Below are 27,209 nucleotides of genomic sequence, written 5' to 3'. Positions count from 1 at the left end.
ACAAAAACTCTACAAGCTGCTGTTTGTCTGGTCAGCGCATTTATTCATATGAATAATATTAGTCGCAGGTTATAGTTATACAATACATACAATACTATATCATATACATCATTAATATGTGATGTGCACTATTTATAACATTCTGTATGGAATGTGTTCATGTAGAATCGGGTTTCAATAAAACAAACAAAAATGTATAGGATTAGGTTTCTTTTAAGTCAAAAATAAACAAAGGTAAGGGCACAACATAATAAAGAGACCAAATACAAAATCAACGTTTCATACAGCTAGCATGTGCATTTTAGTTGTGTCAGCTCTTTGAACTTTGCCAAGTTCAAACTGAGACTGACTGGCTATGTATATACACAGAGCGCCCTCTAGTGAAAACAACGAGGACTTATACAAAAGTCCATCCATTAAACTAATCCATACAGTTTTACTGAGGTGAAGCGAGGAGTATCTTTTATATTTTAAATTTTATAAACTACGGCGTACACGTGTTTACGCGAAAGTTGAGGTGAGTGGAAGTAAACCATTAAAATTAGTCTTTTTTCATCAGGGGGAAACAGAGTTTGTGTTTTATCAATTACTTTTAAAGTACTTTTAAATCAAACCAATAAACAGTGTTGTCACCTGACACTCGTTACTTTCCTCTGCGCAGGTTAGCGCACCAATCACAGTCGTCTGTGACCATTAAATAAAAAAAGTGATTTATAGACCACGCTGTAGCGAATTTTTCTTTTTATATTAACTACATATCGATTTATATATTTATTATAACGATTATATAAAATTTTTTAAGTTTTCACATTTGTCACCTGATGCTTTTAGTGAAATCGTATGTTGTTATTCACGAATCAATGAGACGCTTATAGCGCGCCCTCTAATGGAAATTACAGGAATTGTTCATATGCTTTTAAATGTAATTCTGCATTTCGCCAATTTTAAATAAATTACTTAACATCCAAATTGCAATCCAATATAGTTTCCCCTCAAAAGAAAAACATTTCATATTATATTCAATAAATAATTAAATTCGGTCCTTATAAAACTAAAAATATTTAACCCTCTATGGCATGACTTTTTATTTTTTGGGGAAAAAATATTTCACCTCACTTTTTGGGAGCTTGATAAAGTATCCTTCATACAATTTATCCCCCCACCACCCCTCACAATTTATCCCCCCACCACCCCTCATTTATTTTGTTGCCTCAGGGCGACATTGTGCTACAATGGTACAAAAACACCAAGGTTTTTTATATGCAGGGTTCCCACGGGTCCTTGAAATCCTTGAAAGTTTGTGAATCTGGGAGGAAAAATTCAAGACCCTGGGAAGTTTTTAAAAATATACATACATAGATACAGGTCATTGAATCTATTTTATGCAAGAAGATTTCTGGAAAAAAATCCATATTATTCCCTGTGAAGTGTAGGATAGTATCATAAAAACTCTAGCCTTTTAAGCACACGTGCTAAACTGTTCACTTGCTTATATCTTATGTATGCGTATGTTGATTCATACCAAAATGCTTTTTTTGCATATTTGTGTTTGAGACATTAAAACGTCTCAGGTTATGTATGTAACTGTTGTTCCCTGAAAAGGGAACGAGACGCTGCGTCTCCCTTGCCATATTTCCTGCGTCCCTGTAACGTTGTCTTTGGCAATATTTCAGATAGCGATATACTTCCTGGCTCCCGCGTCACCCTGTTTTTGTTGTTAAGCCTCACTATTGGTTGAATTTGATATACACATTCAGACGCACTTACCCCTGGAGGCCTCCCCAAAGTGTCACTGCAGTGACGCAGCGCGAGTTCCCTTAAAAGGGAACTGTAACAGTGTATCTTAAAAGGTAACATGATGTAACCTTGCTCTCACTTGAAATGTGTCTCCACATTTAGTCTTTGAATTTGAGGGCATTGGACCTGGAAAGTCCTTGAAAGGTCCTTGAATTTGACGTTAACAAAGGGGTGGGAACCCTGTATATGATAAATATATGCATTATATGCATATATAAGCAATATATGCATTAGAAAAAAAAACATCAATCACAAATGATTCCAGTCAAACATGCACACTACTAATTGTAACTAACACTGCATGTGTACATGTTTTCTACATTTTCATATAAACATATAAACCAACAAGTGTGTGTGCATGTTTTTATGTGTGTGTTTTGCACCATTTTGGCATGATTTTGCCTGAACAAAAGTGGTCTAACTGCACAATGTTGGCCATAAAACGAATTTGTCATGTTTGTGATTGTGATGTAAGTGGAATCATTTGTGATTGATGTTTGTTAGAGTTAAACTTTCTAATGCATATATCTTATCAGATAAAAAACCTTGGTGTTTTAGTACCCTTATAGCACAACGTTGCCCTGGGGCAACAAACAAGAAACACGGTCTAAGTTTGAAAATAAAAACAAAGAAAGTCTTCAGACAATCAAACATAATTCTTTACATACTGATGCACATACACATATTTTTTCTGTAAAATTATTTCAATTTAAACATGTTAAAAAGTGATATTTATCCTGACAATTGGTGGCACTGCATCCCATGTGGCTTTGCTTCCAAAAAGCACTGCTCCACCCCCCAAACAAAAGGTCACAACCACTTCAGCCCCTCATTTCATTGGAGAGACATGTCAGGTGATATTACACATATATATTTTTAAATAAAATAATCTAAAGGAGCGTTGTGAGGCTCAAAAAGGTAGTTTGTTGCCTGAGGGCAACGCTGTGCTGTAGAGGGTTAAATATAAGTCGCAGGGTTTTAGTTATGCAACAGCAATATTAAAAATAGATATTTCAATTATTTAAATAAAAATTAAATTGAAAAACATTTCATATTATATTCAATAAATAAGTAAATTTGGTCCTAAAAAATGTGTTAGTTTTATATTTCATTCAATTATGTGAACTTACCTTCTACCTATAATATACAACCTTACTTTCACTTTTAAAAAGAATGGTTTATTGTGTGTCTGTTAAATCAGTGGTTCTCAAACTTTTTCAGCATGCCGTCCCCCTTGTGTACAGCGCTTTCCTTCGCGGCCCCCCCAAAGAAAATTTAAGACAAAAAACAGTTTTAAAACTCAACTTTTAATTAAACAAAACATATTGAATGATACAAAGTAGTGCAGTTGGTTAGTAGCCTTATTTTTTTTAGGTTTAATTTCACAGAATTCATGATAAATTAATTTATTTTATAAAATGTCATAAAACTGGGGTCCCCTGGCACCATCTCGCGGCCCCCCTGGGGGCCCCGGCCCCCAGTTTGAGAACCACTGTGTTAAATAACAGATAATTACTCATCATTTTAAAACAAAATTACTAAGGATAAAAATTCTTCATTCTGAAAGCAGACATTCAATAAAAAGCCAAAATGGTGCAACACACACACACACACACGCACGCACGCACACACACACACACACACACACACACGAAAATGGCCCATGCTGCTTCTATGAATAGATCAAATGATCTTTAAGGGGAAAACAATGGGTTTGAAACTGTTATTAAACAGTTCATCTTTACCCTACATGAATTGATTTTCAGTGGCCACTGTTGATCTGATCTGTAAAATTAATATTTATTAAGTCTTTTTGGGCACTTACGCAATGCTCAATCTGGGTTCTTTAATGTGTCTATGAGCACCTTTTAGAGTTTATCACAAACTTCATTGTCTAGTCGCTATGTAAGGAAGAATTGACGACGGGCCATTGAATTATAAGAAAATAATGCACACCAAGGTGGTAATGCGGCACAACGCGAAGCGGAGTGCCGTTACACCGCAGGTGTGCATTATTTTCAAATAATTCAAAGGACCGGAGTCAATTATTCCGCTTATACCACGGTTACCACAAACATTGCTCTGGTGCCTATTTTTAAGATATTTGACAAGTGTGCGGTTTACAGAAAAATAATCAACACCCATAGAACATTTCTCAGCCAATCAGAATGCAGCATTCAACAGATCCGTGGTATAAACTGCTGTAATAAACAGGCAAACTGCAACCTGAGATGAGCTGTGAGTCAGCTGTGAGGGTTGTTAGAAACAGCTTACAAAGTGTTGCACTATTATAAAAGGTCTGTTTTTATGTGCAAAGAGAAAGACGTTGTTCATTTTAGCAGGTGAAATGGGTCTATTTTCTCTTGTTTTGCACCTGGTCTTGATTTCAGTCCAGTCATCTGGTGCTCAGGAAGATCCTCTTCTTCCTTTCTCTGAACACCTGGACCCCGAGCAGAAGGTACAACTGAAGTGGGGATTCGATGAGATTCAGGGCACTATTTTATTCGAGCTCACCGTCAACACCAGCGGCTGGATTGGTTTTGGCTTCAGCCCTAATGGAGGAATGACTGGAGCTGATATCGTCATTGGAGGAGTCGGACCAAACGGCAACTATTTTTCGGTAGAAAATCTAAATATAATCATTGAATGTCAATAACTTAGTGACATTAAAACCCCATTTATGTGCATGTTTCGTGCAATTTTCTATTTAGCTAACTTATCTAACATAATTCTTATAGCAAGATGGATTGTTTTAGTTTTTGTCAGAATTGTATTTATTGCTAAGTAATAAAAGTTTAGCATATAACTTTTTTTCGGTCTCCACTCTCAGATAAAAGGTACAAAAAATACTTTGCTGCCTTAATTTTTTGGTTAAATCAACTCAGATTTACAAGTCATGTCAACTTATTATTTTTTATCTTGACAAGAGATGAGTTGTTACAACTTATTTTTCAACTTTATATTTTATATGTTATAACAACTCACCTGTAGTTATAATAACTCATCTCTATTCAAGATAAATAATAGTAAGTCGAAATAACTGTAACAAAATAATGTAAGGTAGCAAAGTAATTTTTTTACAGTGTACACAAGTTGTCACTGGGACGGTACCTTTTTAAAATGGTCCTATGTACCATTTAGGTACAGATATGTAGAAGTTACAATACAATATTTGTTTATATAAATCAACTCAGATGTAGAAGTTATTTTAAGTTACTATTATTTATATTGACTAGTTGAAAGAAGTCAACTTCATTTTATAAGTTGTAGCAACTCATCTCTTGTTAAGATAAATAATAAGTTAAAATGACTTGTAAATCTGAGTTGGTCAAACAAAAAAATTAAGGCAGTAATTTTTTTTACAGTGTATGCATTTGTTAGGTACAAAAGTTTTTAGGTACAACTTTTGTACCTTGTTGTACCTTTTAATCTGAGTGCGTTATATCTTATTTCTATATAATTTTAAACATTATTTTCATTTTTTTATTTAATTGAATTAAACATTTTGTATACAAATATGTAAATGTATATTTCAACACAATCTCATGGCAATTCGTATTTTATATTTGTATGAATTCAATTAAATTTGTATGTTTTTGTACGATTTTCTTTTGCCGCTGGTTGACATTGGGTTTAGAGGTGGGGTATCATTATGTTTTTTTTCACTTTGGAATTAGCCTATATCTAATTGCATAACCATTGTTTAAACAACATACAATGAATGAATAATTGTTTATCACATGTTATTTTCTGTGTTAAGGACCGGCATGCTGTTGGAAATTCGATGCCTGTGGTGGACCAGCAACAAAACTACAAACTCCTTTCTCTAAGTGAGTTTGATGGGAAAACAGTCATGAAGTTTCAGAGGTCTATGGAGACATGTGATGAAGATGATTTACCCATCACTGTGAGTCTGTGTAGTCATTGTATACGTTTTTGTATTCATTGCTATAAGTATACAAAGGAAAGTAGTTCCAAAACACTATCAGTTTAACTCTCCCCTTTCATTTGGTGTAAGACTTATGTTGAAGGATTACGAAACAAAATCTGGGAATCCACGCAATGTTAACACACTTGCCAGGGGGGCCAACATCTTTTCTCGAAACTCCCTTAACTAATGAACCTGTTTGTCAAGTGAAATTAAGTCAATAAAATGTTTAGTCAATTTTATAAAAGAGGAAGCATTTTTTCATATTCATCTTTTAATAGACCATTCACCTGATTTAGCTTATGTTCATATTAAATGTGTTCTTAGTTTGTCACACTATAGAAAACTGTCATATTAACCACCCAGACAAATTTTAATGATTAAAACCGCCAAGTAAATAAAATAAGTTATCAAAACCTTGGAAAAACAGCAAGGATTCGCTGCTCTCAAACGCTGGGGGCGTGTCCACTGGCTGATCTGAAACCACTCCCACTCGCAAATACGGCTACAACCTGCTTGCATCGCGATTGTGTTAGGGGCGGGGCCAGACTCTGTGGCTTCTTTGCGTCATCGAGCCACTGTTTTATATAAATAATCCTAAACACAGAAATGTGAAAAAAATTTATAACGGTGTAACTTTACAATTCAGTACTACATAGTTCACACAGTCTTTGTGACGTGTTTCAACCATAGACTGTAAAAAAGATGGACGACGCCTGTTTGCTCTCTTCCATTGGTGAAAAGTGAAGCCGCCAGTTGCCCGATATGGCGCTGACATCTTGGGTCTTGAGTCTGCACAATAGCGATTTCGGGACCAGTCATGCGCAGTAATGAGCAGGAAGGGAAGGCGCGAAGTCAAAACCCCGCCCTCCCTCTCGTAGAATGCGCATATCACACGATATCACAGCTGTCAATCATGACGTGACACCACCATTTTTATATCATTAAACACAAACCTATTTTAAAAACAAACATTTGAATTTACATCAGCGTGATAAAAACTACAGTAAATGACAGAAACCAGCTTCGGAAAAAAGATAATTGAAGTGTAATTAATTTTTTTAGTTGGTCTGAAGTCCCATTGAATAACATGGGGAGGCGGGCTTTATGACCTATACTGGGACCGCCCACTGGGGGGCGATCGAGACGTTTTGGCTTCACTTTTCAGGGCTTGTGCGGCACGCTTGGTTTCAACAATACATTCTAACATTTATAATGTGTTTAGTCTCTGAAATGTCCCTTACGAAAATTAACCATGGTTTTATTGTGGTAAAAGTGTAGTAACCATGTTTTTGGTGTATTGATTACTTTCAGCAAAACCATGGTTTTACTATGGTTTTTGAAAACCATGGTTGTCAAAACCATGTTTATTTTGTGGTTACCATGGTTTTACTACAGTAACCATGTTTTTTTTTTGGTGCTAACTGTAGTAAAACCATGGTTAATTTTCGTAAGGGTTATTTCTAAATTAAAACTTTACACAGACTGTTTTTTGCTTTATTTGATAATTAGACTCTTCCCATCAAACTCATCTATGCATATGGACAGACTGATGACATCACGTACCACAGAAACAGAAGAGGCACAAAGGAGGTGAACCTGTTAAAGTACATACCTCAGGTCACTCCTCCAGACAGCCGGTATTTCGACATGATCATGGTCAATGTAAGAGACATTTTGACTGTTTTTATGTTCTATTTTGCATGTAAAGGATTTATTTTATCTGATGCCACAAATGAAACTTTATGCATTAACAATCACATTCTTAACTGATTCCGAAAAAACTAAAGTAAAACTATTAGTTGGGGAGCCAAAGTCTCAAAAATGGGTTGAACCTGACATGGTCTGCCATACTTTTTATTTGTGTTTTTTCTTTTAACTTTGACCCCAAGAACCAATAATTGGAGGGTCTGCTCTGCCGGAAATATCGCGAAAAAAAGTGTGGCCATTTTAGTGTATGCACCCTTTATTTTTATCAGAAAATTGTGAAAAAATTATTTTTTCCTCAAATCCTCAGTGGGTTGGGTAAGCTGTCAATAAATGCATTCCAGATACACAGAACACGTGCTGACAACATCCACTGAAAAAATAACTCTTAAAACACATTTCTGCATAATTTTGCATCAATTTAATGCGTTTTCTCACTTTTTCCCAATATTTTCATCTTTACTTCATTGGCAATCAACTATTCCCCCAAGTTACGACATCAGTCAATATGCCATTCTTTTCACCAAACAGTATACTCATTCCACAGAAAAAATTATAAAAATCCAACCAAAATCTACGGATCTGTGATGATTTCACTACTAGGACATGAAGATGTGCTGCACCCATCAGGACTTCACAACAGGCTGGCAAAAGCTGGAAGTGGGCATTGCCATGGGATGTTCAATCTCTCCTATCCTGTTTGTAGCAGCCTTTGAGATCATCCTGATTGGAGCAAGGGTGATGGTTGGAGGCATAAAGCTACCATCAGGCCAAAAGCTACCACCAGTGAGAGGCTATATGGATGACATTACCACCATACTACAGACAGCAGCATGTACAAGAAGACTGCTGAAGAGGATTGACGAGCTTGTGGGGTGGGCGAGGATGAAGATCAAACCCTCCAAATCACGCAGCCTGTCCCTGAGGAAAGGGGTTAGAAGTGACCATACTGTCTTTGTCGCAGGTGGGGAAGAAATACCCTTGCTGGCAAACCAGCCCGTTCGTAGCCTGGGCAGCACTTATACAGCAGACCTCTCTGATAGGCAGATGGGGGAAACAGTGAGGAAGCAGCTCGCAGATGGCCTCGCCAGAATCAATCAGTTTCCTGATTAGATCCACCTATGGCACCCTACCTTGTCCCAGAAACCTCCACCAATGGTTCGGCACCAAGGAACTTTGTCCCCTTTGCAGCACAAGCAATGCAAGCCTCCAACACATCCTGTCGTGCAGCAAGATGGCATTTTCTCAAGGCCGCTACAGGTGGCGACACGATCTTGTGTTGAACAAATTAGCAGAGGTGGCAGAGTCATGCAGACAGGAGGCCAATAGGAGACCTTCCGTGCCAACGAGAAGATCCATCCAGTTCGCAAGGGCCGGAGAAAGAATCAACCAACCTTACCAGAGAGCAACATCTGGAGTTCTCTTATCTGGCAGGGAGTGGAACATGAGGGTTGATCTGGGGAGGCAGCTTCAATTCCCCAGAGAGATCACAGAAACTTTGCTCCGGACAGACCTCATCCTGTGGTCAGAGCCAACTAAGACAATCTTGTCGGTGGAGCTCACCGTCCCATGGGAGGAGGGAATGGAGGCTGCTAATGAGCGGAAACATGCCAAGTATGCAGACCTGGTAGAAGACTGCAGAGAGGCTGGGTGGAAAGTCACCACGTATCCTGTTGAAGTGGGATGCAGGGGCTTTGTAGGGTCCTCAACGGTTCGCCTGCTCCGCGAGATGGGATGTACAGGAGCAGGGTGTCGAAAAGCCATTAAAGAACTGGCAGAGGAGGCAGAAAGGGGCAGCTTTTGGCTGTGGCTAAGGAGGAAGCATAGGAGTTGGGGGCCAAGTGACACCTAGGGCATCAGCAGGGGGTGGCAGGGAGTGATCCCTGCCATCGCTCCGCCACTAGGAGATGTACTGGGGTTAAAGGAGCGAAACATCCATGACTGGTGTTCCCCAGCTGATGACCTGTTTTATGCCCTAAAGAGGTGGAGCACAACTCCACAAAGGCACCGGTGGAGGTGCGCCAGGCAGCAATGCCCAGCAGGTCGACCATCAGCCTGTATTTTGATAAGCTAGTTGGCCATCAACAGGCTCAGAACCTTAATAGAATTTTTGGCTACTTTCAAAATTCCAAAAGACATACTAGATAACATGATTGTTAATGTCCACATTATTAAACATCATGGTCTAGGGATCTTTTTAATTTCAACATAACCCTGTTCTCCCAATGGAAATGTGTCACACAATTAATTAATTCAGCAAAATTATTTTAATTACCTTTTTCTGAGCATCCATCCTTTCCTCAGGATCACCGTACCTGCACAATGGCAGAAGGTCTGTTTGGTGTTTAATAGCAGTTGTGTAGGCCGCCTTTAGCTCAGATAGCTCACTGTGTCACATCCGGTAAGTATGTAGGTGCTGAGGGATGTAAGATCTGAAGCAGCAACATTATACTTCCCTTTCAGAGCTTCTATGATGGCATGAACAGGTGGGAAAATATCCATCGTCTTCACCCACAGCTCCTGCAGCCCATCCATGTGTGTGATGTAGTACATGCACATCATGATCACATCTGTTTCAGTTGCAACCACTACAGCCCATTTGTGGTGCAGAATTTGTACTGAGTATGCAATGTGAGCAAACATCCTGGTATGTGCCTCCTCATGTTTCTCACAGGAAAGTTCTGGAAGATCAAACTGACAATCCAATGACAAGAGGACAGTGCGACCAGGATCACAAAAGATTCCACCAAGAATAAGTGTGCATCCTGCAGGAAGTGACTTGTTCTGAGCTGCCCATGCTTCCCCCGTGTAGTTCAACAGGTTAGCTTTATTCAGTGAATTGTGAATGAAGCCTTTTCATTCAGGTATAGGGAGAGTATCGTGTGGCTTGTACTCCTTCATTTAGCTGGGGCAGGTCTTCATCCTCTTCTCTCGTTTCTCACCTTTCAGACTTTCAGCAGGATAGACATCATATCGATCACTAACCAAATGGATGCAGTCAAAACTTGTCTGGGAGGATTCCAAGGAGCTTCCTCAGGTACTTTCCTTGCAGTTCATGGAAGGCGCTGCTCCCAAGATGTTAGTAACGTTGAATGAATGCCATGGCTTCTACTATCATTACAACAGGCTTGTTATATGGCGTTAGATTGTCCATTTCCCTTCATGAGCTGCCAAGGGCTGTCTTGATTGCAGCCAGGTAGTGTGCCTTGTTTCCTTTCCTTCTTGAAAGATGCACACTTATTCTTTGTGGAATCTTTTGTGATCCTGTTCGACCTGTCCTCTTGTCATTGGATTGTCAGGTTGAGCTTCCAGAACTTTCCCATGAGAAACATGAAGAGGCATGCTTACCAGATGTGACACAGTGAGCTATCTGTACAAAAGAGGAAAAAGTGGGCCTACACAACTGCTATTAAACGCCTGACAGACATTCTGCCGCTGTGCAGTTACTGTAATTGTGAGGAAAGCCGGGATATTCAGGAAAAGGTTATAACAGCAGCACAGCAATATAAGGTGTCACTCTATGACAGGAGTGACTTTGGTGGAACTCTAGATGCACTGCAAGCCCATCTCTTTGTGAGCATCAAAGGAGACATGTGTTGCCTTCCACCAACTGAAAATGCCTTCCAATTACACCTACGGCGATACCTGCATCAGTTGGCTGTGTGTAAGCGGGCACACATGGTTCAGCCAACCTACCCAGCTGCCACTGATTTTGGGAGACAACTTGTCAATGGCAAATTGGTGGCAACCATGACGCTGAAAGAGGCAAAACCTTCTGAACTCAAACAGCAAATACTGCCGCTGCAAGAAAAGCCTGTGTGCCCGAGGATGCTCCTGTGCAAGAGCCAATGTGAAGTGTGGCATTGCATTTCTCTGCACCGGGGACCCCAACAGATGTACAAGGATTGAACTTGCACTTGAAGACAGGGACACGCAAGTAGGCTTCGTGTGTGTGTGTTTGTGTGTGTTAGAGAGAGGGGGGGGGTGCATCTTCTATCACGCTGCTGTATAACCCATCCTGTAGGTTTTGTGTGCTGTCTCCTCAGGTGGTGAGGGTGAAGGTCTGTCCCCAGAGCAGTATCTGCAGTGTACCACCCTTCTGATTATCCAACCTCACATGGACCTGCGTCTAGTTAATTAAGTTATGTTAATTTTTTCTGTTAAAGGGACATTTCACCCATGGAAACCTTAATCTTTATTGAAAGTGGGTCATATTTGTAGTCGAAATGTAACATAAATTTCAAATGTGGTGCCTCTTTGACCGAAAAAAGACAGAAAAAAGACAGAAAAAAGGGAGCTCTGCAAGCCACTCCCAAATAAAATAGAAACACTTACTTTATAGTCAGACGTCCGTTTGTCCCTGCAGGCTTTGGCTGTCACTTCCAGTTGACCTTTGGTACTCTAAAATATGTATCCAGAACGCTGCTGTCCATATGCGGTGCGAAGCTTGGATGGTTCACCACACAAACGTCCATATCCTCATCTGATGTAGAAATTTCGTCCAGAAGAAACTGGCATCTTTGAAATTCTCTGCAGCAGACGGACTCCATTTCTGTGTCTGTAGGCGCACAGCGAGAGCACAGGCACCACCAGTCCCTCCCAGCTCGAGTCAGTCCAGGCTCCTCGCCTATGACAGGCAGGTCTTCTACCTCGTCTTCTACCTCCTGATCCTCCGTCTGCCTCAGCTGCTCTTCCCTGTATTAAGGCTCATAAAGATAGCCACGAACATCCGATTCGAGCATCACGCTTTCGAAATCACCCTCTTCCATATAATATTGATAACCTTCCACCATTGTTGGAAACATCAAGCCTGGCTCCACAGCATCTGTTAGCTTAGCTTCCAAAAAGATGGCAGCTGTATCATTTATTTTCGTGTATTTTCATAAGTCTCACCCACTGATCTGTAACCACCCATAGCCCCCCTGGAAAAATGTTTATAGAACAGGGTTATGATGAAATTACAAAGATCCTGATGTTTAATAATGTGGACATTAACAATCATGTTATCCAGTATGTCTTTTGGAATTTTGAAAGTAGCCAACTAGTGGTGAAATCATCACATATCCGTAGATTTTGGTTGGATTTTTAAAAATTTCTGTTGAATGAGTATACTGTTTGGTGAAAAGAATGGCATATTGTCTGATGTCATAACTTAGGGGAATAGTTGATTGCCAATGACCTAAAGATGAAAATATCGCCTACTTTTTTGCATTAAATTGATTAAAAAGTGTTTAAAGAGTTTTTTTTAGTGGATGTTGTCAGCACGTGTTTTGTGTATCTGGAATGCATTTATTGACAGCTTACCCAACCCACTGAGGATTTGAGGAAAAAAATTATTTTTCACACTTTTCTGATAAAAATAAAGGGTGCATACACTAAAATGGCCACAATTTTTTTTCTCGATATTTCCGGTATAGCAGAACCTCCAATTATTGTTCTTTGGGGTCAAAGTTAACAGAAAACCACAAATAAAAAGTATGGCAGACCATGTCAGGTTCAATCCATTTTATTGAGCTTTTGAGACTTTGGCTCCCCGACTATAAACTAAAACATATAAAACACAGAAACTTTAACTGTACATGCTTGATATATTAACAATTACAATGTTTCAGTTTACAGTACCAAGTAAACAAACCTACTATCACTGCAAGATCATGACAGCACCAACCTTCAATCAGAAGCAGCACATATATCGCGTGAGTCTGACTTCACACACATGATCAATCCATCTGTCTAACATGAGTCATGACATCTTTCTTTCACTGTCTGTCTGTCTGACATGACATCTCTCTGTTTGTCTGCCTGCCTGTCTGTCTACCTGACATGTCATTAAAAATTTATATTTAAAAAAATTGTGGAAACTGAAAGTTGAGTATTGACTCAACATATTGCTTTCAAATAATTCTTCCCAAACAAAAATATGCATTGTGGTAATTAAATATATTGGGGTAAAACAAAAATGTATATTCACAGAACATATTAAACTCAGCCAATGAATCGTGTCAAATGAAAAATCTGAGTTGACTGAACGTAGGTTGAGCCAGAAAAGCGTATGGGAATGCACCTGAAAGTAATTGGCTTCAGTGTGGGTGCGCGGGAGTTGATGATCGACATTTTCTACAATAAAGTTATGGTAAGTACTTAAATATTTACATTTAAGACATTTTTAAGTATTTTTAAAGTCATTTTCAAGTTAAACTGAGTGAAAATCTCAATAATTACAGCAAACAAAAAGCATATGATGTTTTCTCCTCAGTGTAACGCACCGAGCTAACGCTTCATTTAGTGAGGATATGGCAAGGTCACTACAACTTTCACAGTGAGTATATTATATTTGTATATCTTATATAACATATTTGTGTGAAAACTGTTAGCTTTTTGGAGATTTAGATGCGCTTTTTTATTAAGAGCCGCTGCCCCGCGCCCACACACGTGCACACATAAACATGAAAGGCTGCTTGCAACCTGCACCTTTCTAGAGAGAAATTGTCGTGTTTTTTAAATAAATTAATATAATACGAGTGTAGGGGCATCTGTATTTGGCCTGGACTTCACGAAACGAGCGCATGTATTCGTCGACTGCATGCAGCACTGCGCAGACAAATCAACCTGTGACATCAAAGTTCCGCGAAAGCTTATATCTCGCGTTACATTGATCTCATATGCCAATCGATCTGCCCCGCGCACGCTGCCGTCGTCATCTTGCGTCAGGAAATCCACGAGGGGTAGATATGAAAAGGACGCTCTCTCTCGGCTGGTGTTGTAAAGCTGCCGTTTATACTCAACAGCGCGTGTCTTAAATAAGTGCACGAACACCGCCCACAACGGACGAGATGTTTAAATAACAGCGCGTTGACTGTACTGTAAGTAATCGAATATAAAACCATTAATTTAATTAACAAATAATTCAATAAGCAATAACAGCCGTTTTCTATGTTCAGAAGTGTAAAATTTGAGGATATTCTATCTTGATCTGGTTTTATTACATTGGCTTCATTTGGTACATGTACACTCAATGATACTTTTTTTTTACTTCTTACAGAGTGCCAAGGCTTTGGAGATTTACACACGTGACATGAAAATGGGAATTCGTGAAACACTGAGCAGTTGCTGATCCATGTCAAGATTCATTTCCAGTGAGCAGGTTGTGCTGGAAAATTTGTGAGACTTCATGCCTTTAATTTGTAGGATGTTTTAGGTGTTTAATGTTAAACTGTTATGAGGCATTGTTTAAATGTTTAAAGTGTTTAAAGTAGCTTCATAAGCTCTTGCTTCGTGTGAGAATGTTAAATTCAAGTGAAATTGTGATAACATTGGGTGAGGAACTCTCCCCACTTTTATATTGGTGTTTTTGGAGATATTTGTAAAATATCTTTTCTAAACTTTTTATTAAAAATAATTATTTTTTTATTGTCTACTGTGCAATTGTATGCAGACCATTTCTGTATGTTTACAATTTTAAGGTATTACAAATACACTGAAAAAAATGATTCATTGAATTTAATCAATTTTTTAAGGTAAGTGGTTGCAATCAATTTATTTAAGCTACATTTAAACAAAAAAGATTAGTAAAGTAAAATAAAATATAAAACTTTTGTTTAAATATAGCTTAAATAAATTGATTGCAACCACTTACCTTAAAAAAATTAATTAAATTCAATGAATCATTTTTTTCAGTGTAAATAAAAAATGAATAAAATGTTACAAAATAGTTTGAGTGTTTTTATTCTGTTAGGACAATGGGAAATAAACAATACAGCATGTTTCCTTACCAATATAATTTTACCAATAAACATTTTCAATTTGGGTAAATTAAAAAAAATAATGCTACCACAATTTTTAAAAGTTAATTGGGCAAAAAACATGGTTTCTTATTTTTAATTGGCTCAACTTGTTATTTCCCATTGAGCTAATGTTTGAAGATCGTTGCCACAATTGATAAAATTCAATTCACAGAAAATCTATTGGCCCAAGTGAAACATGTCAATGTTACCAGTCACTAGAAAATTTTGCGTTGGGGAGGCAAATTTTTTTTTACAGTGTCAATCAATCAATCAATCAAATCAAGACAATAACCATCTGTGTGTCTGCCCACCTGACATGACATCTCTCTGTCTGTCAATCCATCTAACTGTATGTCTGTTCATCTGTCTACAGTTTCTGTCTGTCTGCCCGATATTTGTCTGTCTGTCTGTCTACCTGACTTGACATGTCTCTTTCTTTCTTTCTTTCTTTCTTTCTTTCTTTTTTCTTTCAACTGTCTGTCTGTCTGACTGCCTGAAATGACATCTGTCTATCATCTGTAACACATTTATCCCTGACTTTGACCGTCTCTAATAATCTTCAGATTGAGCCAATAATCAAAAACTTGGATCTGGTGCATCACATGGTGCTGTATCGCTGTCCTCTCAGTGTAACAGAGCCTTATGAAACGCAGTGTTACAAAGAAGACAAAATTGAGAAGTGTATGGAGGTTGTTGCTGTATGGGGAGTTGGCGGTGGGGTCAGTTTCTTTTGTGAATTTTTAAGTATTTTAATTTTTAATGGATGTTTCCTCTTTCTAAATGTAGACTAAAAAGGATCTTTATTTCAAACCATTAAATCCCAAAGCAGACTCTATTTGGAGAACAGACAATATAAAAAATAAAAACAATTTTTCGTTTCTTTTAAGGCCTTTGAATTCCCCGAAGTGGCAGGATTTCCAATTGGAGGAAATGTTAGTACATATTTCTACAGGCTTGAAATGCATTACAACAATCCAAATAAAATTGCAGGTATCTCTAATTGGATTATGGATTATGCCATAAGACATCATGTTGTGACAAATATATGAGGTATTTAGCCACTAAAATACAAACCTTTATCCCCCACAGGTCGAGTTGATAGCTCAGGTCTACGTTTCTACTACACATCTGAACTCCGTCAGCATGATGCTGCTGCTCTCATGACAGGGCTTGCTGTCACCCCTGGATACGCCATCCCACCCCTGGCGAAGTCTTTCCTCACATATGGCCTTTGTGACACTACTCTAATTCCACAGGTACATGTGCAGTTTCCTACAATCAAAACATGGACCTCCATGAACCAACAAACGGGGATAGGAAGTCAATTTTATTTTAAAGAACATCAAAGATGTCATAAAAATAACGCTGCCATTAGCTTGCTAAATGGAGGTTGTAAACCAGTGTGAAAGTGAAAATGACATACTTGTCAAGTTTCAATGCATACCGAAATGTGACCTCTGCTCTGCATTTAAAGGAACAAACCCACATTTTGGGAATTTTGCTTATTCACCATATCCATAGATACCTTTCTCATCTCCGTGCGTGCTGTAACTCGTCCCCTTGGAATTATTAGGTGCTATCTGCCAAAACAGTATTTAAACATTAAATATAAAATTAATGTGTTAGAAAAGTGTTAGAAAGTAATGTAATCCTTTCTATGACATTTATTTTATATTTTTAGCACTTTTATCTCTAAAAGTCTGATTTTACATTGCTCGTTTACAACATTGCTACTTCCCTCATCTGTCTGAGTTACTCTCCCATTCTCTGATGATGTTTTTTTATATTTTCTTTGCCTGGTACTCTCTTTCTCGTTCTGTACCAAAGCATTTGCAACTTGTTCAAAGAAATTAGAAACTGCTTTTTTGATGTGCACAAGTGACACAATGATGTAAGAATTGAACAAGTAGTTTTGAGAATTTCAATTCTGATCTGAGAAATGTACCAAAGCAACTGAGAAAAACTGTAATATCAGGAACTGTGATGCTAGCACTGCTGGCTAGTGTGGTGTCTAACTTAGGGTGGCCATTTGTGCCAGTTCCGCCGGACACGTCCCGAACATGTTTTCGGGCACAAATGGCCACCCTAGTCTGACTATGAAAACAATCCAGCAAGACCTAAAACAAAACAAAAAAGACTGCCCTACTGAAAAATCCAGCAAAGGCCAGCATAAGCTGGTAGCTGGTTTAAGCTGGTTTAAGGTGGCAGTAGCTGGTCTAAGCTGGTCCAACCAGCCTAGCAAAGCTGGTCAAGCTGGTGGGTCAGCTGGTCTTCCAGCATGACCAGCTAAGTCCAGCTAGAAGAACTTACAAAGTGACCAAAACACAGCTAGAACAGCTTGCTACGCCAGCAAGCTAAAACCAAGCTGGAAGTCCAGCTAAAACCAACTCACCAGCTTAAGCTGGATTTTATGGTAGGGTGAACTTGCCTGGAATTCGGGCTGTCGATCTTAAGGTTACTTAAAAACTTTGCGTTGCGTGCTAGAATTCTCACAGATATTGCGTGTCTGTGATTTTTCCTGTCGTCAAGGAAACCCTTACGAAAAAGAAGTAAACTTCAAGTTCATTTTATTAAGTGTACTTAAGTAATGTTGGAGTATAGTTTTACAAGAAGTACCTAAAGTACATTTTAGAGAAGTACAGAAAAAGTAAACTGAAAGTATTATTTTAAGTCTTCTTTTAAGTTTAAAAGAAGTATACTTATAGCACACTTGAATAAACTTCTTTTTCGTAAGGGAAAAGCCAGCGACACGACATATAGTGGCGGTTTCCCAGTCAGGGATTAAACAAGTCCTAGACTAAAATAAATGTAAGAGCTATCAAAACTGAAAACAATTTGCACTGACATATCTTAAAATACATCAGTGCCCTTTGTTTTGCCTCAAAATGCACACAAGTAATGTTTTTAGTAAGACATATTTGTTAAAACTAGTTATATTTCCCAGTGAAACTAAGGTCTAGTTCTGGCTTAAACTAATCCCTGTCTGATAAACCACCCCATAAAGTTGATTGGTCCTCTTCTTGTGAGGATTAGAGTACGAATGAACCCAGATGCAAACGATGTCGGGGAAAAACAGAAAACACTTTATTAAGACAAAACAAAAACCCACGAGGGGGTACACAACATGAAACATATAACTCTGACAGATAACACTAAAACTTGACTTGGTAACTAGACTAGAAACGTACACACAACACGAGAACAGAACACATTGACATAAAACACTAAAGCAGACTTAAACCCTAAACAAGACTACACCTGACTACATGCAGGTAAAACAGCCGAACGAGCACAGGACAAGAAACACAAGGGCTTTAAATAAGGGAGTAAATCAAGAGGGGAACAGGTGCTAGGGATCAAACAATCAAACCAATGAGAATGACAAGGGAGCGGTGTAAAAGAAACGAGACAAGGAAAACATATATGATATCAACACACCATGGCTACGTGTTCCCACACAGAACATGGTACTGTCAGAATCCTGTCAAAATAGAACTAGAGATTAAAACAATACAAGATTCTGACAGAATCCTAACACTTCTGTGCATTCGAAGTGCTGATTACCTCACGCAGATAGAACCTTATAGAGCCAAGTTAGAGTTCGACTTTGTAGATAGAACCTTTTTGTTTTTTTTAATAAAACATCCCAAAAACACAACTTAAAAAAACATCACATAATGTAAATAAGTTGTCACAGAATAAGAATATGTGAATAACTCAATTTTGACAAAAATGTCAGTTAGAACCTTATAATTCCAAGGGGACGAACTCTGTCTAACTTACCCCGCTTATCCCGCTAACTTAGCTTAGCACAAAGACTTGAAGTGAATGGCTCCAGCTACCAAACTGCTCCCAATAAGTGACAAAACAACGCAAACATTTTCCTATTTATGTGATTTGTATAGTCACACCGTGTACAAATAACAAGGTCATATGAGACACAACCACATTTTAACAATATACATACTAAGGGTGTCACGATTTTGATTTTAAATCGAAATCGATTGAAATTAAGTCACAACCTCGAACTTCGAATTAAAAAATGGGATCGTCAATGCTGCCACGCCTCCATGTCACGTCCGGTCGGTTTGCCAAGCAGGGGAATTTAAAAAAAAAAAAAACATTGGTCCAAAAAAATATCGGAACGCAATTTATATTTTAAACACGAGGGATGTATTGCTACAACTCCTTGAAATGCATATCATAAACAGGATTATTTACTACCTAGTGATCTGACTTTGGACAGAGCGCAGCTCTCTGGACGTAAGTTACGCGAGAGTGAGACAGGATTTTTGTGCAGCGGGTTATATTTGAAACAAAAGGGATAGTTTGCCTCAATTCGCATGAACCACAAAAAAAAGAACAAATACGTAAGGATTACCACTTTAGTTTATGTTTAGACTTCGGACAGATGACACGTGAGATAAAGAGAAGCGCAGCTGCTTATGACGAGCTGGATTTATTTCAGATGCCAGGAGTCCAAGACGCGCGCATTAAGTCCATGTGCGTGCAAGAAGGAATCCTCTCTCTACAAGCTCTCTCGCGTAAAGCAAAGCCCACAAACTCCCATTCGAGGAAAAGCACACAATGCGCATGTTATGCTGCGTTCCAGGCAACCTGTAACCCGTAACTCACGACTTCAAAACCACGACTCACGACTCTGAACTGGGAGTACATCGATCTAATACGAGTTCACGGGTGGGTTCCAGTGCACTTTCACCGGTAGAAGGTTGTAAAAACACGAGTTACAGGCTGCCTGGAACGCATGGGGTCGTGCGTCGTGGTTTTGAAGTCGTAATTCACGAGTTTAAAAACCTGCCTGGAACGCAGCATTAGTGTGAAACTATAATAATAATAATAATAAATAATAATAATGGCATAGCATTTTTTGTCTTTCAAAAAAAAGTAAAAATCGAGAATCGAATCGAATTGTGACCTTAGAATCGAAAATTGAATCGAGGATTTGGAGAATCGTGACACCCCTAATACATACTGGGAACTATATTCTCAGAATTCAATGCACTGCTACTTGGGTGGAGGGATTCCCAGAATGTGTCTGTAAAGTTTCAGCTCAAGATACACCACAGATGGCTATTTGTGGTTGCAGTGAAAAACGCGCTGTTTTGTGTGTGTCTCTTTTAATGCAAAGAAAGCTTCTGTTCCCCTCCCCGTATGCAAAGTATGGGGTATAATGCTTACACACATGTGCTTTGGACTACATCAAAACTTGTGTCTGTGGCAGAAGGTTAAACTATGTGCTCATAAGGCAGAGTCTGTGAGCGATCATGGGTGGGGCGTAATCAATGTGACATCACATTGATAGGGGATCCCTAACATTCTGTTTTTTTGACTGTTGCGGTTTAAAGGAGATTACACAAAGAAGAATAGATGGATGCGTATAAGTACATTTTCTGCTAGAAACACATTTAAAAGTGCATTTTTTAGGCTTTAAGACATTTCCATTTTATATTCATAAGTGAATACATGCATGACTAAATAGTTTCTTTGTCTGTTTCAAAATTGGATGAAGCTTAATTATTCAGTTAAAGATTATGTAAATCTCCATTTTAAAAAATATTGACACTTATGACAAATAAGTGCAGTAAGGTATCGGGTGTGAATTTGTCTGGGTTGTCAGATTTGTTTGATATGGAGGTGATAAAGAAAGTGCATTATATCTGATACATCTCACTCTCTTTATGATTCATTTCAGACCCTCCCCCCAGGATTTTTGTAAAGGATCCCTTTAGCCAAGACTAACAGATTTAAAAAAAAAAAAAATTAAAATTTGATATGAATCCCCTAAAACCCTGTTCTGTGCTCTGCAGGTTCTATCTGAGACCCCACAAGATCTTCAGGTGTTCGCTGTAATGTTACACACACATTTGGCTGGACGAAAGGTGCGCGTCGGACACTTCAGGTATACATTACAATGCTATAGACAGTTTAGAAATAATATAAATAAAGATCACATAAAGCTTATGGTGAACTGAAAGGGCATCTCTAAATGAGGCACACAATAATGAATAAATATGAGTTATTTTATTGAACTTATGCATTATCTCTGTGCATTTCAGAAATGGAAAACAGATTGATCTCTTAGCTGTGAATGAACAATACAATTTTGAATATCAGGAGATGGTAAACTTGGGTAAAACTAAGACAGTGAAGTTGGTAAGTGTGATATAGTTAAAATATGAAGAGTTTGGTTCCAAAACACAATAAATCCATTTGGACTAATTTGGGTAAAAATGTGTTTTCTATACCAAGAAAGTGAAAATATGAAAAACACTATTTTCTGTTACAAACTTTCACATAGCATCTTTAGGTTATTATAACATAAAAAAATTCAAATCCATAATTTTATTTTCAAAGATTAATTATATTTTTTTTTTTCAAAATGCTATAAATCTATTGAATCAATATATAATGTGCATTCATCTTTGTCATGTTATATTCATTTAGTGTTATACACTGATTAAAAAATAACATTAATAGCATTAATCAAAACACTTTGTCAAATACTGACCAGACACAATACTGATTTTGGTGGTAACTCATTTTTTTTTTGGAACCAAACTCTTCATGTATTTTTTATATTTTCATTTTGTTCAGTATAAACATAAATTTCTGCCTTGTAAAATATCAATTGTATATTCGCAAAACTGTTTAAAAATAGTAAAAAAAATTAGTCTCAGGCTGTCACTGGGGCAATACCCTTTTACATGTCCAAATATTTATACCATTTAAGTACAGATGTCTTTACATTTGGTACAAATATGTAACTCTGAGGTACTAATATGAACTCTTCAGGTGCAAAGGTGTACATTTTGGTGTACTGGGTACTGCTCAGTGACAGCTAGCTACCTGACAATATAACAACTGGTTTAGTTTTAAACATTATTTGCTTTTAAATTATTACAGGGTGACGAACTACTGGTGCAGTGTACTTATAATACAGAGGATCGCACAACACTCACATGGGTTTGTACATTTTAGGTAGCAACTTTATCTAAATGTCATATTGGTAAATTGCTTTATAAGAACGACAACACAATGATGAATCCATTGCAGCCATGTCTTTAAAACAAAGATCATGTCTGAGGTTCGAATGGGTGTAATTTGTGACCCAGCTAAAGTAATTTACTGTTATCGGCATAAAATCATCCTACATAATGTAAAGAACATTCTGTGAAAATATAACCTTGATATCTTTAACATTGACTTTGTAAGGTCATGTCAAAGATTGAAATCAATGTGAAATCAAACTCTGATGCTCCTCATCTCCTCATTAGATTATGAGACTTCAACTACTGCACTGTAATGTATACCAATTAAAAACCACCCTGTTAAAGATGGTTCAAAGATAACATAAAGAACTAAGTATCTACCCAATAAAAACGCCCAAAAATTCAACTATAATAATAAACATGGATATTGAATGAATATGTTAAAATCTCTCAAATATTTGCTATGCAAAATCTCTCTCTGTCTACAGGGAGGGCTCTCAACTACAGAGGAGATGTGCTTGGCTTTCCTCTACTACTATCCTGCTATGAGTCTGAGTGGTTGTCAGAGCTTCCCTGATTTGCTCGCTTTACGAGCCGAAATAGGAGCAACAAATTATTTGTAATCCAATTGCAAATTCATTTTCTTTGGTCTTGCCTTATTATGACTTGTTTGACTAATGTGTCTTTTGTTTGTCAGTAACTGGTTCTATATGAGGTCTACTTGGGATGATACATCCATCAATGAATACCAACAAGCACTGAAGACCATAAATCAGAAAGTCATAGTTTCTAACTCTTATGTAAGTATTCACGCTTCAGCAATACTCCCTAAAAATGTCTGGATTAACTAAACCCAGAAAATGTTTTTGAACAGTGGGGGCTGGAGAGGTCCCTGACCTCCTGTACGCATTGAGAGACCCTCTATAAAGCACAAGAATATAAATTGGGGATCCCCTGGTTTTTATTAACCCCTTCACACCAGGTGTTTACAGTTTTTCTGAATTGCTCAAACACTAAACCCCAATCTCTGAACCAAATTCATAGTGGCCTAAACCCTTTTGTCAAATCATGCACTCTTTTTGCAAAACACTAAACACAAACTTCTCACTAAAACACACATTTCACACTGCAATGAACTTGTTTTATAAATGCTAAACACAGGCAACAATTGAACACAACTACAACACGGTTATCATCGAGTAAACACAACAACTCAAAATTCTACACACTTTTATCTAATGGTATTTTTTATCAATTGTGTGAATTGGAAACTGTCTGAGAGGCAGATGAAGAGTATGAGGAAGAAAATGACACCAGAGGCGGTGCAATTGGCAAAATTTGCAGTTGGATTGCTTACATTTTACAAAATACAAGTGCTGCTTACAGTAATATTGAAAACTTACTATTACATGCAGTACTTACAGTAAAGTATTCGCTATATTTACTGAACTAAACTTGTGATTACAGTAATAGAGATTTTTAACAGTATTTGTCAAGTGTGTTGTTATGTACAATAAACATGTATTTTTCTATAAGCAGATCTCCTGGATGTTGTGTTTTCCATTTTTTAAGGTAGTGTCTAATGGATGCTTGTAGTGTTTTATATTATAGACTTATGTGTGTATGATTTGAAAGCTTAGTTTGATTATGAGTACAAGTGAAATGGTTTTAAAGGAATTGTTTGATTTTGCTAGAAGAGTCAGGGGTTCTGTGAATTTTGTTTAAAATTGGGATTTGTGTTTAAGGTTTTGAGAAAATGAGTGATGGTTTCAAAAAATGTGTTTTAGCAATTCAGAAAAACTGTAATCAGTGTGCCTTACTTTGATTGGTTGATCAGCATTTTATTGGTTTGAACCAAAAAACATGTGATGTAGGACACAGGGTCTGAAGGGGTTAAAATACTACATGGATATAAAATTTGTGTGCTGCGCTGCCATAAAGCGATACAGTCCATTTTTGTCCCAATTTCGCAATAAACTAATCGAAAAGATTTCTGTCTGAAATAAATGTACAGACAGGCAGACATACATGCAGATAGACATATTGACAATTAGACAGACAGATAGACAGACAGACAGATAGGTGGACAGACAGCTAGACAGACAGACAGGCAGAGAGTAGAAAACAGATAGACAGATGTACAGACAGGCAGACAAACATGCAAATAGAGAGACAGACAGGTTGATAGACAGACAGTTAGACAGATAGATAGGGGACAGATAGCTAGACAGACGAGCAGAAAGTAAACAAACAGATATACAGGTGTACAGACAGGCAGACAGACATGCAGATAGACATATGGACAATTAGACAGACAGATAGGTAGACAGATAAACAGACAGACAGATAGGTGGACAGACAGCTAGACAGACAGGCAGAGAGTAGACAAATAGATAGACAGATGTACAGACAGGCAGACAGACATGCAGATAGACAGACAGACAATTAGACAGACAGACAGGTGGATAGACAGACAGGTAGACAGACAGATTGGGGACAGATAGCTAGACACCCTACTGAAAAATCCAGCTAAAACCAGCATAAGCTGGTAGCTGGTTTTAGCTGGTTTAAGGTGGTTTATGCTGGTCCTCCCAGCCTGACAAAGCTGATCATGCTGGTGGGCCAGCTGGTATTCCAGCATGACCAGCTAAGTCCAGCTAGACCAGCTTAAAATGTGACCAAAACACACCTAGACCAGCTTGCTACACCAGCAAAACCAGCTAAAACCAAGCTGGGGACCAGCTAAAACCAGCTCACAAGCTTATGCTGGTCTTAGCTGGATTTTTCAGTAGGGCAGACAAGCAGAAAGTAGACAAACAAATTTACAGGTGTACAGACAGGCAGACATGCAGATAGATAGATAGATAGATAGACAGACAGACAATTAGACAGACATACAGATAGAGGACAGATAGCTAGACAGACGAGCAGGTGGATGGACAGACAGATAGACAGGCAGATAGGGGACAAATAGCTAGACAGACAGTAGACAAACAGATATATAGGTGTACAGAGAGGCAGACAGAAATGCAGATAGACATACGGACAGTTAGACAGACAGACAGATGACAGACAGGTAGACAGAGGGACAGATAGAGAGGGACAGACAGACAGATAGACAGGCAGGCAGACGAACAGACAAGTAGACAGATAGATAGGTGGGCGGACATCTAGATAGACAGGCAAATAGACAGACAGACAGGCAGATAGGTGGACAGACAGCTACACAGATAGACAGACAAATGGGCAGACAGGCAGATTAACGTGTTTGTGCCTTTTTCACCAACACTTGTTTGAAAATAACTTATTATATTTTAGGTGGGTGGTTTGAGATCCCGGGGGTTAGCATTATTTGATATTTGATGTCAAGTTCAATCCATGGTTGGTATGGACATTTTGTTAATTCATTTAATCCAACAGTTGGGTTTGTCCATATTTCACCCAACCATGGGTTGAAACCACCCACCAGTATTTGTTTGGGGGGAAAAATTACATGAGGGTGGTACATATTTATGTGTTTTGATAAGGGCCAGCTTGTGACAGCTCTTTCCATATGCACTTACAGCAGATGGACTCATACAAGTTTGGGATGATTCCTGATCTGCAAGTGACTCGTCCTTCTGTACCCTGCAGCAGGAACAGTTGTACCACTGCACGTCTTGCTTGGATATCGCTGCTCGTCTGCTTGATGGTGCAGTTGGCATCTTTCTAAGTTAATCAACTTAGGAGACCTTTGGCCATCTCACAGAGATTATCCTATAGCCTCAACAGAAACCAGAGTCACAGAAAATTCAGCAAGATATCAAAATGTTAAATGCGTCGTCATTTATAAGGCATTTTAATTTTTTTTTTAGATGAACAAAGGATATTATAATTAAGTGACACCCTGTTGTTGGCTTATTAGCCACAATGTATTTGTGACTTGTTTTTTTATGTAAAGCCATGTGAGAATAAAGGCTTTTTATCTTCCATTGTATTTTCTAGGTTTTTTTTTGACAAATTAGGAAATCCCGCATCCAAACCCCTTACAAAAAATAACCATGTTTTTTTTTTGTGGTAAAAGTGTTGTAACCATGGCTTTTTGGTGTATTGATTACTAGCATTTTATGGTAATCATATTTTTACTACAGTAAACAGTTTTTTTTTGTTTTAACTGAAGTAAAAGCATGGTTAATATTTGTAAGGGAAGAGCACAGACTTATGGACTTTATACCTCAGTAGGATTTCTTGCATATTTTTGATGAAAACACTACACACTTTATTCATACTAACTGTTGTCACAATGAGCACACAGTATAAAAAAATAGATAATAAGATGAGCTATACTGAATAAACAATGTTTGGTCTTAACATCATTTACATTGGGATGTTACTCTATAGTTGAAATGACAAATACATACAGCACCCTCTATAGTCCAGGCAAACTAACTCATTTTGGAGCAAAAAATAAAAGTAATTGTAAAAGAAATTTTTCAGCCTAGATCATTTCTATGAGATGTCCAGAACAACATAATAAAAGTCCTAAGAAATCCCAGCTGAGGAAACATGCCAATTTCCCATCAATCCGAAATGCTTGCCAACAAGGCCAGACCACAACACACCCCAATGGGGCTATTATTTTCCTTTACCCCTATCAAAATGAAACTTTACACAATGAAAGTACCCATGAAAAGAAATTTTTTTTGTATTACAAGTTGCTTTGAAAATTTAATTTAATATGCAAATGAGCCAGACACCAATCGAACATGCCCAAAATACACCCAAAAGTAACTTTTTGGTATTACAAGTTTCTTTTGAAATGAATTTGAATATCCAAATGAGCTTTACACTTATTTAATATGTCCTAATTTGCATAGGCAGAAACATAATTCATATGTATGATAAATATATCGGCCCAATGTTCATCCAATCATCCTGCTGCTTTCAAACTGGCCTCTAACCTGAAAACTGCCTGGCTTAGTAGTTCCTGCCAGCTGTATAACC

The 27,209-nt window shown here is 37.9% G+C and overlaps 1 protein-coding gene and 1 long non-coding RNA gene across 2 annotated transcripts; one reads left to right on the top strand and one right to left on the bottom strand.

Moving 5' to 3' along the window:
• Nucleotides 1–3,976: 3,976 nt before the first annotated feature.
• Nucleotides 3,977–26,206, top strand: LOC129430089 (DBH-like monooxygenase protein 2 homolog). Its single transcript, XM_055187127.2, has 13 exons — nt 3,977–4,417; nt 5,558–5,704; nt 7,238–7,390; nt 13,045–13,128; nt 15,780–15,935; nt 16,104–16,206; nt 16,306–16,472; nt 21,045–21,136; nt 21,294–21,390; nt 22,141–22,200; nt 22,715–22,845; nt 22,924–23,026; nt 25,792–26,206. Exons 1-13 carry the CDS (start codon nt 4,145–4,147, stop codon nt 25,936–25,938), a joined length of 1,713 nt encoding a protein of 570 aa, XP_055043102.2. The 5' UTR covers nt 3,977–4,144; the 3' UTR covers nt 25,939–26,206.
• Nucleotides 16,352–25,916, bottom strand: LOC141350611 (uncharacterized). The gene is made up of 3 exons (XR_012358729.1): nt 25,790–25,916; nt 16,742–16,796; nt 16,352–16,488 (listed from the first exon to the last, which is right to left on the bottom strand). It is a non-coding gene; the product is annotated as an uncharacterized lncRNA (long non-coding RNA).
• Nucleotides 26,207–27,209: the final 1,003 nt, after the last annotated feature.

The sequence above is a fragment of the Misgurnus anguillicaudatus genome, chromosome 18 (assembly GCF_027580225.2).
Source record: "Misgurnus anguillicaudatus chromosome 18, ASM2758022v2, whole genome shotgun sequence".
In the NCBI taxonomy this organism is placed as follows: domain Eukaryota; kingdom Metazoa; phylum Chordata; class Actinopteri; order Cypriniformes; family Cobitidae; genus Misgurnus; species Misgurnus anguillicaudatus.
Note: the sequence above shows the minus strand (reverse complement) of the source record. Positions and strands in the feature narration are given on the sequence as shown.